Genomic DNA, 20,477 nt, shown 5'->3' with positions numbered 1-20,477 from the left:
CGTACTCTTCTAGGTTTCAATAATATCCATTCTATTCCTTGTCAAAAATTCATTGTCTCGATATCTAAACTGGTGGTCCAGAAAAATGCGATCTTTTTCTTTGACTTGATGTAGCCAAAGACTTCCTGAATTTGTCTTCTAATTTGTTTCAGCTGGAGAAAGCCGTCTGTTTGCCCTTTCAGTTTTCTCTAACATGGACTCCTAAGAGAATCAGATTTAATATTCAGAACTCAAGAGGTGGTGGTAATGTCCTTCAGTTTACAAGACTGTTATGCGAAGAAAACTTACTCTCCCAACCAACCCAGAAATACTAAAAGTTTATTTACTTGACAGTATCCTAGGTGCTTTGAACTATACAAAATAAATACTCTTTCTGACCCCTAAAGTAGGTTAGGTTCCCTTGCTGTAATTTCTCTTACTACCTTGTACTTTCCCTTTTTAGCACATATCCCAATTACTAATAATTAATGTTTTGTGTAATTATTTGTTTCATGTTCTTCTGTTTGAGTGAGGACTATAGTTTTATTCACGGTTGTAGCCCTGCATTTTATAGTGTTCTGGCTAATATTCTGCTCCTAGTATATATTTGTTGAGTAAATGAATAAAAACGTAGCTCCCAAGACTATGAGAAAACAGACAGACAAATCCAGAATATGGTACAATCAATTGGAAAAATGACCAGATTTCTTCATTAAATCATTGGCAAAATGGGAGGGGAAGCCTGATTTACAATAAAAGAGGATTAAGAGATATAATAACCAAATGCAGTACATGGATTTTGTTTGGATATTGATTAATAACAAATGTCAGAAGACATTTTTGAGGCAATTGGATATATTTGAATATGAACTAGATATTAGATGATACCAAGGAATTACTGTTAATTTTGTTTAGGTCTTATGGTTACTTAACAAAATGTCCATTTTTTTTTAGAAATGCATACTAAAATATGAACTATAGTACATTTTAACAAAAAAAGGGATATATATATATGTGTGAAATGAGGCCAAATCTTGATAATTCTTGAATGTGGGTGATGAGGATATGGAGTTTTTCCTGTTCTCCGATTAAAACCAACAAAACATAGTCCTTGCTTCCAGGAAGTTCATAATCTAATGAAGATGAGAAAAAATACATGAAACAAATAAATACTAAATAGTTACTAAGTCAAATAGCAGAGACAGCAATATGAGTTCAGAGAATGGCCAGTTGGTTGGAGTGACGAGAGTCTTTATCTAAGAGGCAGGACTTGAGCCCAGCTTTGAAGGATGGAGATTTCAGTGAAGAGGAAGGCATTCTGAGCAAGAGGAAACAGCTTGAGCGGTTAGGAGTATTAAGAGGTCCCTTCAGCTCTAGTTCCTAGTCTCCAGAGTAGCCACAAGTCATGCCCAAGAAAACACGGTGGCTTCCTTCTCAAACTCAGCAGAGCAGAGGTCCTCTGTGTAATTTGCACATCTCTCCATTGTGACCATCATCATCCCACTTAAACAGCTGGGGTTAGCACAATTCCACTACATCTAGTACTCCACTACATTCTGCTCTAAGCAGAAAGGCCTGTTCTCAGTCTCCTATTTAATAGGGAATGCCAAGTGTCACACCTCCACATGATAAGAAACAAGAATAAGAAGCTGAAGGGAGGACTTTAGAATTGCATTTCTCTATTCCTGAACTGTGCCAGGAAGTGTGATATATTTGTCCATGATAGAGAGAGGAGTTCCTTAGTGATTTTTTCGCTCGAAGGGGTATGAAGAATTGATTTGTAAAGCATTTGAGAGTCCTATGCCCTCTCTCTGAGATCTCTGTTCAGTTGTGACTTTTTTTTTGTTCTAGTCACGCTAGGCAGCGTCTGTGCCATGTTGCCGCCTATTATGAGGCTTTAGCAGAGCAAATGTCCATGCCCTTAGCTTCTAACTTACCTTAAAGCGTGGGGTATAAAGCTCCATATACAAAATTCCATAGGTCATGTAAATCAAACCTGGTTATAATTGGACTAATGGCTTTCCTTTCTATAAATATGTGTTTGGGAATGTCATTGTATCTTTAGTGAGATCTGTGGGTTTGATACTATGGTAGTGTTAAGCATCATTTTTACTGCCCAGCAGCCCCAAGGCTTATCATTGTGGACCAGTCTTCACCCATGCCTCAGCTCCTTCTGGGGGAAGATAAAGGCTCCAGGTACTCTCTAGATGGTGAGCAGTATTTCCTATTATTAGTACATGAAAAAAGTGCTCTGAGGAGGAAAGAATAGACTTCATAAGTCATCACCTGCACGTTCTTCCCTTCTTCCTGTATTTGTGTTCCTTGAGCCGTCTTATCAACTCCCATGGCTTTAATAATCATCTACTTGTATGTCTGAGATTACAAAACAAAATCTAAATCTTTGGCCTTGCCTTTTCTCCTAAACTGTAGATTAGTGTTTCCATCTATCTATTTTATACTTTCACTCAAGATCCTATACCTTAAATTCACCACAAAGCACAGTAGTTAAATAAATGCTTCGTTCTGGAGACAACAGTACCTGGATTCAAATTTCCTTGCTTCCACTCTGTCTCTCTTTTCCCTACCCAGTTCAGTTTCACCATGCTCAAAATTGCTTTTTATAAAGTATAAATCACACTATTAAATCTCCTATCTGAAACTGTCCAGTGTTTTCCTAAAATAAAATCCAGACTCTTCACCAACTAGTCTTTGCTTGCTACCACTTCATCTCATTCTCATTCCCCCAGCTAATCCTGCTCTAGCCATACTGGTCTTCTTCTGTTTCTAAAACATGCTGGACTTTTTCCCTCTGCTTAGAATGTTTTGCTTCTGCATCGTTATGTGGCTGTCTCCTTTTGTCATCAGAGTCAGAGAGGCTTTTCCTGACCATTCAATCTAAAGCAGCCCTCTGAGGTTGTCCTTGTGACCTTACTCTTGTGGAGTTTAGAATGGAGAACACAGAACAAGAGGTCAAGCAACTAAACAAACATGGTAATTTCAGTGATAAAGGCTAAGACAGTAATACTGTAACATTGGTTGTGCATTAACTATGGGCTCTGTTATAAGTACATCTCAAGTTTTAATTCATTTAAACTTCACCGGAACCTATAAGATAGGTACTCCTACTGAGCACATTTCACAAAAGATAAAAACTGAGATACAGAAAGTTTAAGTATCTTCCCCCAAATCACAGCGCTAGTAAGTAGACAGAGTTCAGTTCTAGAGAGTCTGGCTCTGGAGCCTGTGCTCATAATCACATGTATTGCTTTGCCATGCCATGATTTTATCACTACAGTTAAGAAAACATAGGCAGAACGCTCTATGACATAAATTACAGCAAGATCCTTTTTGACCCACCTCCTAGGGAAATGGAAATAAAAACAAAAATAAACAAATGGGACCTAATGACACTTAAAAGCTTTTGCACAGCAAAGGAAACCATAAGCAAGACGAAAAGACAACCCTCAGAATGGGAGAAAATATTTGCTGATAAAGCAACTGACAAAGGATTAATCTCCAGAATATACAGGCAGCTCATGTAGCAAACAATCCAATCCAAAAATGGGCAGAAGACCTAAATAGACATTTCTCCAAAGAAGATATACAGATGGCCAGGAAGCACATGAAAGGATGCTAAGCATCACTGATCATTAGAGAAATGCAAATCAAAACTACAATGAGATATCATCTCACACCAGTCAGAATGGCCATCATCAAACAATCTACAAACAATGCTGGAGAGGGTGTGGAGAAAAGGGAACCCTCTTGCACTGTTGGTGGGCATGTAAATTGATACAGCCACTATGGAGAACAGTATGGAGGTTCCTTACAAAACTACAAATAGAACTACCATATGACCCAGCAATCCCAGTACTGGGCATATACCCTGAGAAAATCATAATTCAAAAAGAGTCATGCACCACAATGTTCATTGCAGCTCTACTTACAATAGCCAGTACATGGAAGCACCCTAAGTGTCCATTGACAGATGAATGGATAAAGAAGATGTGGGGCTTGCCTGGTGGCACAGTGGTTGAGAGTCCGCCTGCCGATGTAGGGGACGCGGGTTCATGCCCCAGTCTGGGAAGATCCCACATGCCGCGGAGCAGCTGGGCCCGTGAGCCATGGCTGCTGAGCCTGCGCGTCCGGAACCTGTGCTCTGCAACGGAAGAGGCCACAACAGTGAGAGGCCCGCATACCGCAAAAAAAAAAAAAAAAAAAGAATATGTGGCACATATACACAATGGATTATTACTCAGCCATAAAAAGAAAGGAAATTTGAGTTATTTATAGTGAGGTGGATGGACCTAGAGACTGTCATACAGAATGAGTAAGTCAGAAAGAGAAAAACAAATACCGTATGCTAACACATATATATAGTATGCTAACACACATATATATATAGGAATATAAAAAAAATGGTTCTGAAGAACCTAGGGGCAGGACAGGAATAAAGACACAGACGTAGAGAATGGACATGAGGACACAGGGAGAGGGAAGGGTAAGCTGGGATGAAGTGAGAGAGTGGCATGGACATATATACACTACCAAATATAAAACATAGCTAATGGGAAGCAGCCGCATGGCACAGGGAGGTCAGCTTGGTGCTATGTGACCACCTAGAGGGGTGGGATAAGGAGGGTGGGAGGGAGACGCAAGAGGGAGGGGATATGGGGATATATGTATATGTACAGCTGATTCACTTTGTTACACAGCAGAAACTAACACACCACTGTAGAGCAATTATACTCCAATAAAGATGTTAAAAAATAAAAGTAAGGAAGTAGAAGGTGCGGAAGCAAGGGGCTGCTTCCGTCCTCCCACCCTTCTCTTTCTTTAATGTTTAACAGTGGCTTTATGAGGTGAATGCTTGAAAGTATTCAACATTAAATTCAGTGTACTTCACATTAATGTTTGCAAAATACATCGTTAGCAATTCTTAAATATTTCAAATCAACTAACTTGAAGTGCAGAAGGCTTGTTCTCAAATAACTCTTCTGAGGTGACATGAAAACTGAAAGCAGCCTATGACTTGAGTCCAGCCTTGCTGTCTATGTCCTTCACTTGCAAAACCCCAGCACCTGAGAGACACCTGATAAATACTTGCTGAATAACTAAATAAGTAGATAAATAACATTCGATAAATTACTTGACCTGTTGGGGCCATTGCTTTCTTTATATAAAATGTGGATAATGTACTGCTTTGAGGATTAAAGGAAATAAGTGTATGTCCTTGGCACAGCATGTAACACAAAGAACTGGTAGAGGTTTGTGTCTAAATAACTGTATCCATTATCCATCCCACACAAAAGATTGTTTATCCTCTTGCTTTGTTCCTATGCTCCTTCATGGCTTTACTACTGGTCCGGTTGCCTAAGATAAAAACTCCAGGGCTTCCCTGGTGGCGCAGTGGTTGAGAGTCCGCCTGCCAATGCAGGGGACATGGGTTCATGCCCCGGTCCGGGAAGAGCCCACATGCTGCGGAGCGGCTGGGCCCGTGAGCCATGGCCCCTGAGCCTGCGCGTCCAGAGCCTGTGCTCCGCAACGGGAGAGGCCACAACAGTGAGAGGCCCACGTACCGCAAACAAACAAACAAACAAAAAACTCCAGTCTTCCTATGTTTCTCCACCCCTTGTCCTCACCCCACACCTAACTGTTCAGTATATTCTATCCTACCTATTAAATGCCTCGGTAACGCATCTTCTTCTTGTTCCCGCTAGTTTAGATCCACATGATTTCGTGCTTAGCCGATTTTAACAACCTTCCGACTGATTGCTCTTCTTTTCTTCTCTCAACCCTGGAGCATCTGCTTTATTGTTGCCTGAATTCTAAAATATAACTTTGATCATCTCACTGCCTTGCTTAATAACCTTTGGTGATTTCCCATTGCTCACAAATTGAAGCCCAAATTTCTTAGTATAGTACGGGAGCCGCTTTCCCAATATGATTTCAGCTTAGCCTTCTTAGCACCTCTCCAACCTTCTTCTTCTTATACTCTGCTGTGGCCATGCTGAATTTCTCCCTGGGCCGAGATTTGCCATGTTATGACATGTACCTTAGCTCATGTCTTTTCCTTTGCCTTCCCTGGTCGTCTCCATTAGCCTCTCTGTTTTTATTCTGCCCGGTTAATCCCGACCCATCCTTTGAGATTGAGCCCAGTTGTCAGTTTATCTATGAGACCCTCCGAGATTTCCAAGATGATTCTTTTATCATACTGTTTTAAGGATTACATCGTATACTGACCAGCTCTGACTGTCATGCTCAGTTAATCTGCCAGCTCCTTGGAACTAATACATTTTTTTTTTTGGCCACACCACACGGCTTGCGGGATCTTATTTCCCCAACCAGGGATCAAACCCATGTCCCCTGTGATGGAAGCGCAGAGTTCTAACCACTGGACTGCCAGGGAATGCCCAAGACATGTTTTTTTTTTTTTTTTTAAATGAACTCAGTGTGTATCTGTAGAAAGTGTGAGTGTTGTGTGTGTGTGTGTGTGTGTGTGTGTGTGTGTGTGTGTGTGTGTGTATTTTTCCTCTGGGACATGGCAGAAGGAAGGAGTCCTTACACTCTAATACTTTATACTGCTGCTTGGAGGGAACTGACCAGGGAATTAAGATCTTGAGCTTTCTTGAAGCTTAAGGTATATAGGGTTTAAGAGGGCAGAAAGTCAGAGATTCCTGGCATTCTCCAAATGAGGAGAGTAGAGGGATTTCGTGAAGTTTTCCAAAATTGTACTAGAGATTGAGAGATAGAAAGAGGAAAAGAGGAGGTAGTGTCAGGGCTTGCCTGGCTCCAGGACGATGTTTCTGGTCTGAGTCACCTTACTTGAACCAGGTTTTCCTGCCCTTACCTGTCTCCATGCTGACAGTGAGCTGTGCTCCTTCCTGGTTCACAGGTCTGCTCTTCCTAAACTGTGTCTCAAGATGTGCCAGTACTACACCTGGCTTTCAGCTTCCTCAGCAGCATCTCTGCTCTTGCTAGCCTTGGCTGTTCTCTCTTCTTGACCTTTTCTGGCCTTTTTTGTTTCTCACGATTCTGCTCTGACAAATGCCATGATTCCTGGTATTTGACCCCAGCCTGATCCGTTGACTGATTCTGCTGTGCCCTTTGGTTTTCCCGGAAGGGGAACTTGTAGACTGTCAGGGGAGCCTGATGATACCCTGGGGCCAGACTGTGACAGCTGGGTGTGCTCAGGCCCCTCAGCTGCCTGAGGGGCCCTTCTCTGGCTACTCAGCTAATTGGGGGTGGACAGTTACTGCAGTTTTCTGTCAACTTGCCTTTATTATATTGATAAGATATTTTAGGAGCCTGTAGTGCATGCTAATGACTAAGCGGTAAGGTTGTCAGAAAGATTATGAACTGCGTGAGAACAAGGATAATGTCTTCTACTCCTTTTGTTTTCCTTCCTCATCACCTCTCAGCATGCATTAGTCCTCAATAACTATCATCTGAGCAATAATTACAGAGTGGCTGGATCACAGTTTTTTGTTTTATTTTGTTTCATGTTGTTCTTCATGCTGAGAGAGATTGATTTAACTATAGTGAAAAATGTATAGATACTATTAGTTCAGAGATTTTTAAGTATGCTTTTTTTCACCCAACAACAGTTGCATTCTTTTATACTGTTGAGATTTTATTGTTGTAGTTAAGGTTAGTATATTTTGGGAAAAGGTATAAATCCTTTATTCCTCTGAGAACTGTAAAAAGATATGAAATAGCATGTCTCAAGGTTCTCTCCTTCCATGAAAGATTAGGATTGCCATTTATGTCATGTCAACTTTGAGGCTGATCTTTTAGGGCAGAAAATTAGGGCATTTCTGCATGGAATTGAAATGACGTATATTTAACAAATAGAATGGAATTTATTCCACAGTAAAAAGAGTAGTCCATCTTCAGGCAGTGAATATAGATGTGGGTTAGCCCTTTTTAGAGACTTACCACAAAAAAGAACCTGTTCCTCTTCAATTTACATATGCTGCCCAGCACTGGGGTGTTTTCTATTAGGAATTTCTAGGTATTGCAGCAAGAATTTCACCACAATTTTTAAATACAAATGCATGGTTAGTTCAATAAAATAAACACACACAATAAACCTTTCTTTAAAATTGTGTTAATAATACGAGCTTTTTTTGGCTGCGTTGAGTCTTTGTTGCTGCATGCGGGCTTTCTCTAGTTGTGAGCGGGAGCTATTCTTCGTTGCAGTGCACAGGCTTCTCATTGCTGTAGCTTCTCTTGTTGTGGAGCACGGGCTCTAGGCGTGCAGTCTTCAGTGGTTGCAGCATGCGGGCTCAGTAGTTGTGGCACGCGGACCCTAGAGTGCACGGACTTCAGTAGTTGTGGCGTGTGGGCTCAGTAGTTGTGGTGAATGGGCTTAGTTGCTCCGTGGCATGTAGGATCTTCCCAGACCAGGAATCAAACCCGTGTCCCCTTCATTGGCAGGCGGATTCTTAACCAGTGTGCCACCAGGGAAGTTCCTGAGCTATTATTTTTAAACTCTGTTCTCCGTTTGAAAGCTTGCCAATCAGACTCTACCTTATTTTTTTTTTTTGCGGTACGCGGGCCTCTCACTGTTGTGGCCTCTCCCGTTGCGGAGCACAGCCTCCGGACACGCAGGCTTAGCGGCCATGGCTCACAGGCCCAGCCGCTCCGCAGCATGTGGGATCTTCCCGGACCGGGGCATGAACCCGTGTCCCCTGCATCTGCAGGCGGACTCTCAACCACTGCGCCACCAGGGAAGCCCTACCTTAATTTTTAAACAGGACTTTTGGGAGGTGGAGGAAGAAGGAATGGCTGCAAGGGCCTTAATTCTTTGTCTAGTTCCACTGTCCATGTGACCTTTGTCTTTAGGGGGAAATTGTGGCTTTTTTTTATTCTTCCAAATATTGGAGCACTTTCTGTTTTGTGATGAATATAACAATATAAGAGGAAATATAACATAGCTTGTGTTTTTTATTCCTGTTAGAACCCTAGATAAGTAAGTACCTATGTGATATTTAGGTCCTAAAATTATACATTTAAAATTTTGCTCATTTCACATTGGTAGCTTTGTTTCCATGTAGTTGAAGGTGTCTGCTGATTGTGCATGAGGTAGACAAGAAGATAATATATGCTTTTTACACATAGCACAATTAAAGATGGAGCTTCCAGTTTATGGTTCTGGTTCAGATTTAGTATTCATATCTCTGGTTAAAATAGTCATGCTTTTTGGGTTGGCATTTGCCAGGTTGATCTGTCTGTGCTGTAGTTTCCTGCAAGGCCATTTTAATAAATGATCTTTGGAAGTTTGAAAATACCTTGAACTTATGTCTAGAACATAATAGGTGTTTGATAAATATTTATTGGCTTTGTGCATACATATCTGAATGTATTTCTACATCTTGTTATTTTCTCTCCATATTTCTAATAGCAAATGTATGTATTAATAAATAGTACAACAATTCTAGTCCCTTGACCATATATATATACAGACTTGGCACTCAGTAGACATGCTTGCGTTTTATACTATGTCATAGTATAAATAGGTGCTGACATTATTTAGGAAAGGATCTCATGTTCAAGCATCTCATATGGCTTCATACATGGTGTTTGGACTCAGACAGACTTGGCTTCTTGCTGCTTCCTTTCTGCATAACCTGGAAAAAGAGACAACCTTTTTAAGCATCTCATTTTTCATCTTTAAAATAAGAATAATAGATCTTGCTTCATAAAGTTAACATGACAATTAAATTAGGTAAGTTAATATATATCAAGCATATAGCAATGTCCTTGACACAAGTAAACTTTCAGTGAATTGTGGCTGCTGCTGTTATTGTCACCAGCGTTGTCGTTAGTAGTCACTTAGAGCATTGTGGAAGATTTGTCTGTTACATTTAATTTTGGTAATTTCCATCCCCAGAGTTCACTTGCCTTTATTTATTTATTTATTTGGATGTTGGGCCAGGGAATAGAAACATTATCTTGAGTCTTCAGGAGGGAAGAGGTTTTTCCTGTTCTCTTTTGGTATGCCTCATGTTGTTTAATATATTTTTGTGGACTCAACTAGTGTGACAGGGATTGGCCATAGACAGTACTTTTATGATTAACAGATTCTCTAGGAATGTAACATTTTCATAAGTGTTTCATTTTAAACAGAGAAAACTCCCTTGAAGAAACACTGGCAAGTCATCAGGTTCAGCAGTGGATGAAAATGTATAGGGCACTTTCCAAAGCTTCTCTAGTAGTTTAAAGACAGAACGCTCTACCCCATCCTCCTGATACATACACAGGGATGAGGGTAGATATGAGTAATGCACAGACAGCTCATTGGGAGCAGGTAAGAGAAAGGCCCCCACCACCAAGTGCAGTTTTGAGCTGCCGACAGTGCCGGTCCTTCCTGTGTTCTTTCCCTGGAGTACGCCTCCTCCGCATCCTGTACACACATGCGTACAGCAGAGCACAGCACTGGACCTCCCCCTTTCCTTCCCATCCCCGCCCAAACTCAGATCCTAAAGAGCTCATATCACAGACTACTCACTGAAGTTCTGTGTAATCAAAAAGAGGCATTTGCAAACTTAAGGAATCTTTAACCCATATATTATGCTGTAGGAGAAAATACTTAGGAAGGGGAAAGGAACAGTAGAATATCTTTTCCCCTAAAACTTTTATCTCTCTTCCATGTTTTAAGAAGATACTTTCCTAGTATCTCCATAAGTCAGGGAATGAGAAGATATGCAACTGCAGCTATATAGCCAGGCAACTCTGCAATAAAATTTACTGTATGCCTGGGTCATTCTTTTCTTAGATAAATGTAACAGTTCTTTAAAAAATAATTGTTGAGGCTCACTCAAGTTTACTTAGTTTTCCCACATACCAAGCATTACTTTAGTACAGGTAATCCTCACTTTGCATGGTTGTATAGAATCATAAAAATGACCATTCAACCTAAAACCATGCAAAGCAATCTCAATAATCAGTGAGAAAAATCAAATTGTTCTATAAACTTTAATAATTTTTATCAAAATATTAACTCTCTTACTGTCAGTTATAAATGTATATGAAGATGAAAAAATAGTAAAACTGAAACTTATTTAGTACATTAATATTTTTATAGTACAATTTAAAACATTAGAAACATTGAGAATTGAAATGTTTTACTTCTTTATAAAAAACTTACGGAGAATAATTTGAATAGTGCTTGCCTTCTTAGCGTATAGCTTATGATATGAAGGCAGCAACTTTTCTAACGCTTCAACAACTATTCCTAAGTTTGCATCAGCTTTACATTTAATCCTTTTGTGCTTTCAGTATTGTGAAATAGCTCCATGTTGCTTTAATGTGAAGTTTTTTGCCAGCCTGTCACTTCCTCTAGACATCTTTAGCCTTTTCATCACAGCCACTTCTTTCATTTACGTCAACAAGTTCGCCTTTCCCAAGTTCCTCTGGCTTACCTAGGGTCTCTCAAATAGTGACAGTTTCAACATTCCCACAGTCAGCTATTCTTCTCTACACTTACATTTGATTCTAACTTTACTACTGGCATTAATCACTTTTCCATTTCTTTGCCAAACCTCATCTTTGTTGCCTAGTGCTGTCTTTTGATTATCCATTTTTGTAAATGTCATGTGACAGCACAACTATATGTTTTATTGTCTGTGTATGAAGTGAATAGCAGGTGCACAGTCACTTTCAGACTTTGAGAGAAGTGACCTGATTGGTCACTGTTCATCATGCACGGTCTGTTGTTTATATAGTGTTTTGTGAACTGAAAAGCTGGCAGTGAAGCTTTACTTTATGCAGCTACTCACAGTTAATATAATGTGGTAAATTTTAACCATGTTGTTCAGTGACTGGTGGTATTTAACTAAACTGTGGTAACTGAAATTTGTGCATATCGAAACCATCAAGGACCTCGATATTGAAGACCTGTCAGGCTGGATCACAAAAGCTGGTCCATATCCAAAGATTGCTTTCACTTTGTTTCACTCTTACCTCAGGTAGTCAGTAAGGAAAATATATAAAATCAAAGGTACATGGAAGGCAGAGGGGCTCACTTCCCCAGAACCCCTCTTGTTCCTCAAGAAGATGTTTCTGAAGTTTGGTGGTCTCAGCAACCCACTGGGCTTTGCTGCATTAATCCCTTTTGTTGGGGCTGCCATTGAGAACTAGAGGGGCAAAGTAAATTACTCAAGTTTCACAGCTAGTTAATGGCTGCATAGCACTAGAGGTTAATTCTTTTGACACTTGGTTCCGGCATTTATTCTTTTATCACATTTGCTTTCTTCTGACGCCCTTCAAACACGTCCTGTTCCTCCTGTGTGATGAGCTATGAGAAATGTGGTCTTGGGAACTTTTCATTATTAGAGATGCCCTTTAGTTATAATACCTCAGAGGTCAAACCAATAGGACTTTTCATTTCTCTTACTTCTAGTAGGGACAGGACCAGTCTTGTACTTATGTAGTTTTTTGAACAGGGGAGCTCTCAGCCAGAACGTGTCCATCAGTTAACATTGCAAGATGAAGAATCCTTTAAGCTTCTCCTTAGATTTTAGCAAAACACACTTCTGATATCAGATGCAGCCCCCAAACTGCTTTATGTTTTCTCTGACATAATGAAGCCCTTGGCCATCACTGCTGCTTTGAAAATCAAAGCCTTCTGGTCTCTAATGGAATGTTTATAAAAATACTCCATTTTGAAATTTGCGCAGGAAAAGGAAGTATGGTAAATGATATTAGAAATCCCTCTGGCTTGCCTTCTTAATGTTATGTAGTCTGGAAATATCTGGAATTAGTGTGAATAGGAGAGTATTAATACCCAAAGTTAAATAAGCTCTTATCCTCATTGTTTTCATCCATGGAAGTATAGCATCAGGTATGCATCTCTAATTGTTATTTCTATATGATCAAGTAAATTGTCTCTTGCCAAATTTAATATTGGTATCTAGGGTAAGCTAAAAATATGTCAGAAGTCTCATCTGTTTGCATTCTCTTGCTAAGGTGAAAGTGGAAAGTTTTTTTGGATGGAGTAGAGTGTAGAACAGCAAGCCTGTACAATAAAAAGAACTATGCTGTGTATGTATGTCATTCTCTGTTGCTTTCTCTGGTGTCAGTGAAAAAAAGAAAATAAGCAGTCAAACGTATGAAACATTTAGTTTAGTAATATAGTGACTCATAATGCTTACGTGTGAAAGAGACCCAAGGACCTTTGGATTATCCTGTGGTGTTGGCTCTGTCTTGATGTAAGGCATTGATGTATCTTAAAGTAAGAAAATAACATCTATTCAAAACATATTTGATGAGAAACTACTGTGTACTGTGAATTGTTCTAGGGAGCTAGCCATAATTCCTGCTTTCCTGGAGCTTATACTCTAATGGTGAAGAGAGAGACAGAAAACAGATAAGCTACATGGACTGATAAATTAATTGATCAGTTCATTGGGTTTCACTATATATTTCTTTTAGTTTGCCCACCAGCACAGTTCCCTTATTAGAATGGTAAAAAGGTCTGAATATTTGAAGTGTTATAGACTTGCAAAGTATTGAAATAGAACTTAGGGGAATTGAGGGCATTGACCTTTTAGAAAACAGCCGGCTCCATCAGTGACTCCTTGCTTGTCCCTCTCATATGTGCTTAGTTGCTGGCCTCTGTTGTTAGTTCTCATGGCACTTCAGCTTTCTCTCTAAAGTAATACAAAAAACATACTTAGGCTATCATTTTACTTCAGCTCAGAACATTTGTTAACTAACTTCTTTTAAAAACATAATAATAAAAAAATTAGGGGCAAATATAGCATCATAAAATGACATTATGTCTGAAATTCCAGACTTAAATCTAGAATAAGAAGCTGCTAATATTTGGGGAAACATTCCTTATTTGTCACTACTTCTTATGTAGGCCTTTGAGTTCCCAAGGACATCCTTTGGTAACAACCGACTTACTATCTAGTAACATTATTTGCTTTTAAACCATTTGATTTTATTTTTCATCTGAGGATAGTTTTATTATAAAAATTGCACTTAAGAAAAAGCAAATTTTGTCTTGGCAAGCAAATTTAAGGCTATCACTTTTGCTGTTTGCATTAAATAAACATGCTACATAGTTTTTCCATTTAAAAATATGTGGGTTGTTTGATTATGCCAGAGTAGTTACAGTCAAGAACCCACAAATATTTATTTTTTACTTTTTTTTACTTTTTGACCACACTGCACAGTATGTGGGGTCTTAGTTCCCTGACCAGGGACTGAACCCGAACCCCCTGCATTGGAAGTGGGGAGTCTTAACCACTGGACAGCCAGGGAAGTCCCAAGAACTCACAGATATTTTTGCTGAATGAACTTAAAGATCTTTGTCCACCTTTTAAAATTCTCTTGCAGAAACTACCACTCTGTCAAATACTACATTTACAAAACAAAACATTTTTCTTTGGTGAAAAAGGAAAAACTCCCATCATTCATTTAACCAAATACTCGTAGTAGTAAACTTTGTCTTTAAAACAAGGAGGCTTGTGGGCTTCCCTGGTGGCGCAGTGGTTGAGAGTCCACCTGCCGATGCAGGGGACACGGGTTCGCGCCCCGGTCTGGGAAGATCCCACATGCCGCGGAGCGGCTGGGCCCGTGAGCCATGGCCGCTGAGCCTGCGCTTCCAGCGCCTGTGCTCTGCAGCGGGAGAGGCCACACAGTGAGAGGCCCGTGTACCGCAAAAAAAAAACAACAAAAAAAAAACCCAAGGAGGCTTGTTACTGAAGTTGCTTTTGTTTTTGTTATACCTCTGGTGTTTGCTTTGATTTTTAGAGGTTGATGGGAGTGTGCTCTTTCTGGGAGATCAGTTAATTGCAGTGAGTAGGTCAGTATTTGGCAACATGTCTTTTAAGGTCCTTTCTAACCCTCAGATTTTATGAATCTATATTTACCTTTGTCCCTGCTTTTTTCCCTTAGTGACAAGAGGAGGGATCATGTAGGGGAGGAGCTGGAGAGTGAACTGGGCTACAGTTTAGGAGGAGCTGATGGGTGTTGAGTGAGAGTCATACAACATATAGTTGTTGACGCAAAGAGGTACAGTTACTGTTGGCTTCTTCTCCGTTTTAATTTTTTAATACTTAGTACATTTTCTTAATTGTAATTATTCTTTTGTAATTAGGGAAAAAAGAAAGAAAAAGATAAACCCATAGATTAAAACAATTTGTAGAAGTCACCTTCTCAAGTACCTTGCTCAAAACAGACAATCCCTGAATTCTTCAAGATGGGCCTATATTTACGTCATCAAAAAGATGATTAAGAAAAAGCTTTTTAAAAGAACTTTCGTGGAGAGAAGTTATTTTTCATGGGATTAGAATGTAAGACTTATGTTTACTGACTCATAAGAAGCAGTTTCCTGAAAGATGAAATTTCCTTTGGTAGTCAGATCAGATAGAATTTAAGATAGATACTTTATGTCCCTTGGAGCTGGGACAGTCTTATTGATCCTTTTATCGTCAGCTCCAAATACACCATGAGCCATACTAGGTGCTCAAAACTTGTTTTCTTAGCTGAACCCCAGTACCCATTCTTAAGGGAATAGTGGAAACAAGGTAATCCCAAGTGAGAGGAGTGATTTTTTGTTGTGTTCTTTTTCATTTATTCTTCAAAATGTTCCTTTTCAGAAAATGTGAAAATGTTTTTATGTGTAATACATTGGAAGCACAAGCATTGACTTTGTACCTCAAAGTTGGAAGAAATGAAATTGATGTCCCACACAGTCGTGAAATGCCAAAAATAAGTAGAGCTGAAATGAATTAAAGCCCAGTATTCAGAAAGGCCAAGTAAAAACCTCAGATCAAGGGTAGCTATAATTGAAAGGATCCAAATAAGTATTTAAACCCACTCCTGCTGGAACTGCTAAGATTTCTGAATTTCAAATTGGCATTTTATGTTTGACAAGGTGACACTGTATAAGGAATGTATTGTAAAACAGTGCTGTACGATAGGAAAATGATTGAATGTAAATATTTCAAGATGTGGACCACTGTTCAAATGTTATCATAAATCTTTGCCATTGTTTTAGGATATAACTCTTCATGCATATATGAGCTGAATTGATAGTGCCAGCTCTTAGGAGGGAAATTATCAGTGAGTTTCTGCCTCGCTGCTACTACTAGTATGATTTGACCACAGAAGTATCCTATTAGGCCTTTGCCATTATTATCATATGCTTATTAGTACATAAATGGGGAAACCCTCTTTTGAAGGTACTACATCTGTCATTGCTCTTATTCCTGTTCATTGAGTGGTCTGAAGTGTCACTGTTATGTGAAATTAGAATGGGTGGAGACAATTTGCACTCTTAAACTTCAAAAAGGAAAGAAAAAATCTTGAGCTATAAGGTTAACGATCCTTCCATTCTTTGTAGGTTTGGAAGGTTTACAGTAGCTGCACTTCAGTCCAAAGTAGAACAGTATGAACGTGAAACCAATCGCCTCAAGAAAGCCCTGGAACGAAGTGATAAATATATAGAGGAACTAGAATCTCAAATTACACAGCTAAAAAATTCAAGTGATGAGAAGGAAGCTATGAATTCCATTTGCCAGAGAGCACTTTCTACAGATGGCAAGGGGAGCAAAGGCACCGAGGAGGATATGGCATCCAAGAATCAAGGTGATGGTGCCAGAAACCAGCTTGGCTCATCAACCTTGAATTCACACCTGGCAAAACCTTCTAGCAGTTCTGTCAGACAGGAAAGCACCAGCAAAACAGAACCAAATTGTTCTAAGAACAAAGACTTATATCACAAACAGGTGGAAATAATGTTAGATGTGACAGATACAAGTATGGATACTTATTTGGAAAGAGAATGGGGTAATAAGCCAAGTGATTGTGTATCCTACAAAGATGAAGAACTCTATGATCTTCCAGCTCCCTGTACTCCTTTGTCCCTTAGTTGCCTTCAGCTCAATACGCCAGAAAATAGAGAGAGCTCTGTGGTCAAAGCGGGAGGTTCCAGAAAGCACTCAAACCATCTCAGAAAACTGGTGTTTGATGATTTTTGTGATTCTCCGAATGTTTGTAATAAAGATTCTTCAGAAGATGATAGAAGTGAAAGTGAGAAGAAATCAGAATGTTTTACTTCCCCAAAGACAGGGTTTTGGGATTGTTGTTCCACAAGCTATGATCCCAGCTTGGATTTTGAAAGCTCAGAAGAGAACACGATAGCAAATTGTGTTGGAGAAATTTCTTCAAAATTGAGTGAGAAATCAGGCTCATGTTTATCCAAGAGATTGAATTCTCTCCGCTCCTTTGAAATGAATCGGACAAGAACATCCAGCGAAGCATCAATGGATGCGGCTTACCTTGACAAAATCTCGGAGTTGGATTCAATGATGTCAGAGTCAGACAACAGCAAGAGCCCTTGTAATAATGGTTTTAAGTCATTGGATTTGGATGGCTTAGCAAAGTCATCTCAAGGCAGTGAATTCCTTGAGGAACCAGATAAGCTGGAAGAAAGAACTAAACCAAACCTTTCTAAAGGTTCTCTAACTACTGATCAGTTAGAAAATGGAAATGAATGGAAACCCAATTCTTTTTTTCTCCTCTCTCCATCTGACCAGGAAATGAATGAAGATTTTTCACTCCATCCCAGTTCTAACCCAGGAACCAATGAAATCAAACCCCCAAGCTGTTTGTTTCAGACTGAGTTTTCCCAGGGTGTTTTGTTAAGCAGTTCACACAGGCTATTTGAAGATCAAAGGTTTGGGTCATCTTTGTTTAAGATGTCCTCAGAGATGCATGGTCTTCATAACCACCTTCAGTCTCCTTGGTCTGCTTCCTTTGTGCCCGAAAAGAGGAATAAAAATGTGAATCAATCAACAAAAAGAAAAATCCAGAGCAGCCTTTCCAATGCCAGCCCATCAAAAGCAACTAAAAGTTGACTCATTAGAAAGGTGTCATTTATGTTTTTGTCCTGAGAGGAATATAAGATTTCAAAGTTAGTTTTTTCCGCTCATAAAAGCTCTATACCATTTTGAACTGATAATCTTTCGTCAGGTGTCAAGTCAGAATGGTGGATTAGCCTGTACCCAGGATACTTTTGTTCACTTTGAAGAGTTTTAGTCTTTTTCATTTTCATTTGGGGATCTTTTTGACCAGAAAAGGTAGGGTGAGAGTTTCTTTTTAATGAATATTATGCGTATCTGGTTTGGGTATATTTTGTTTTCTTGAAGCCTCAGTTATCTTTAGAACTTGGATTTTTTAAATAAAACTTTCGGTGTTGTCCACATACTGCTCATAAGACACTTGAGTTTCTTTAAAGCTTTTCCTAGGGTGGAAATTATTTTGCCTGCCCCTTTTTATTTATGTTTAGTGATAGCCTAACTTTTATTAAAGGCCATGATGGAGAAATAGCACTCGAACCTTAGTCCAATACTCGTCTACTTTTTTTTTTAAGTTTTATGTATATGTTTGCATTTTTAACATTGGGTTCTGTCCAGTTTTTGTGAAAATGTGTTGCTAATATGAAAGAATACATTTTCTATATGAAAATACTTGTTTTATGTCAGGTAGCTTTCATTCACTCATCTTTTTGTGTGTGTTGAAAATCAGAAATTGAGCCTACTTTAGCAAGAAGTCATGGAACAGTTGTGTTTGGAGGAGCCTAAACATGGTAGCTTCATCCTTTCAGATATACAGGTGCAAGAGCACTCATTGCCAAGTTCTTGATCCACTTATGTCCCAGGGGAACTTTCTTTGGAGTGGTAAAGTTCTTGTTTGCATGTTACTGTTCTTCATGGAAACCGTATGCATGGTAGCATTCTTGCTTGCACTGTTTTCCTTACTTAAGAAAAAGAAGTTTCAGTTGGCTAAAAGATTATCTGTTATGTAGGCCCCAAAAAACTTTTTCATGAAGAGTGTAAAGGGGGTGAGAATAGGTGAGCTAAGCACAATTTTTAATTTAGATTCTGAAAAGGTATATTATTCTAAACATGTTTGGTATGCCCCTATAGGCCTTTAAAAATGGTTTGTATGTTAATGACTTGTTTATCTAATGTGCACTGAACATTTTACATTAGTACTGTACTGTTTTACAGTAATACTGCATGCTTTTCTATGTGAATTGAATAAAGGATGTCAGAAGCACTGTAATCCTTGATGTTGGCTCATGTTGAATTAGCCTATAAAGACCAGTAAAACTTACCATTTTTTATTGATCTTTTAATACAGGGGTTGGTGGACTATGGCCTGTGGTCCAAATTCTGGCCTGTACCTGTTTTTGTGAAAGGCCTGTAAACCAAAAATGGTTTATAGATTTTTAATGGCTTTTAAAAATCCAAAGAATATTTCACAACACAGGAAAATGATATGAAATTCAAATTTCAGTGCTTTTAAATAAAGTCTTATTAGAACACGGCTGCACTTACTTGTTTACATTTTATCTAGGACTGCTTTTGCACTGAAACAGCAGAGTTGAATAGTCTTAACAGAGACCATATGGCCCACAAAGCCTAAAATATTTACTGTTTGGCCTTTTACAGAAAAATTTGCTGACCTCTGTTATAAGAGACTCAGGATTCAACAAAACCATAAAAGTATAAAAAGTCACTTTTATGATTTGGAGGATCATGACCTCTACTTTTAGAAGTAATAAGAGCCTCCTCCCCCCAAAACGGCTTAATATAAAGCATAATTTTTGTTCTATCATATTTTTTCCAATAAGTATTTATGTATTACTTTGTCTTTCTGATAATGTTTAAGCTAATGGATACTCTCAGAGATATTGCAGTTTAAATATCTTTGACAATGTGGATATGCATTTGAAATTCTATTAAATGTAGAAGTCTAACATATTTCTGAATAGAGTAAATTTGGGGGTAAACCTCACTCTAATTCTGTCTGTAACTCTTTTTTTTTTTAACCATGAGTGTGTTAGGTTTTAATACAAACTGACACTGTGCCATGGAAATGCAGAGTATGTAACCTGATTTACTAGTGCCTAACCGGGTGAGGGTGTCTCTATTGGGCTAGAGTATTTCCTAGCTGCTTCAGAAACACTGCTCCATTCTCTCCAAAACAACATTTCATATATTATATTAAATTAAAAAAAACTGACATTCCTCAGTTGAAGGAAGTAATCTGTTCAGGATCTGATTTTAATGACACATTCTCATTTGTACTCCTAATCTCTTTACCATAATCTGAAATGTCATGACAAATATGGTGGTCTCATTTTAAAATATATCTATTATATATACACACCCTAAAGCGAAATACTTTTTTTTGAAACTAAGTACTTTGCTAACCTGTATCTCATGTAATCTTCTTTTCAAACTCTGTGAGCCAAGAATTAATTTTCCCCAGTTTACAAATAAGCGAGTTGAGAATTAGTTGTCACACAGCTAGAATGGGATTAGAACCCTGTCTCGGAGCTGGGCCTCTGACTCCAGACCTTGTACTCTCCCTCCCTCATGCATGGGATGCATGGGAGTTCACATTTATAGGCCAAAGGATGAATGGGTTTGAAGTTTCCAAGGATTCTTTTTAAAGTAGTATTTTGGAAG

The 20,477-nt window shown here is 38.9% G+C and overlaps 1 protein-coding gene across 1 annotated transcript in view; it reads left to right on the top strand.

The window, feature by feature from the left end:
* The window catches only part of OBI1 (ORC ubiquitin ligase 1), a 46,100-nt gene extending 27,035 nt beyond the window's left edge, over positions 1 to 19,065 (top strand). Inside the window, exon 6 of the mRNA XM_082859236.1 lies at positions 16,340 to 19,065. Within this exon, the coding sequence (XP_082715362.1) occupies positions 16,340 to 17,855 (1,516 nt within the window). The 3' untranslated portion in view covers positions 17,856 to 19,065. The remainder of the gene's footprint in view (positions 1 to 16,339) is intronic.
* The last annotated feature ends 1,412 nt before the right edge of the window (positions 19,066 to 20,477 follow it).

Source organism: Leucopleurus acutus (genome assembly GCF_964270905.1).
Source record: "Leucopleurus acutus genome assembly, chromosome: 18".
Classification (NCBI taxonomy): Eukaryota; Metazoa; Chordata; class Mammalia; order Artiodactyla; family Delphinidae; genus Leucopleurus; species Leucopleurus acutus.
This window is presented reverse-complemented; position numbering and strand designations above follow the sequence as displayed.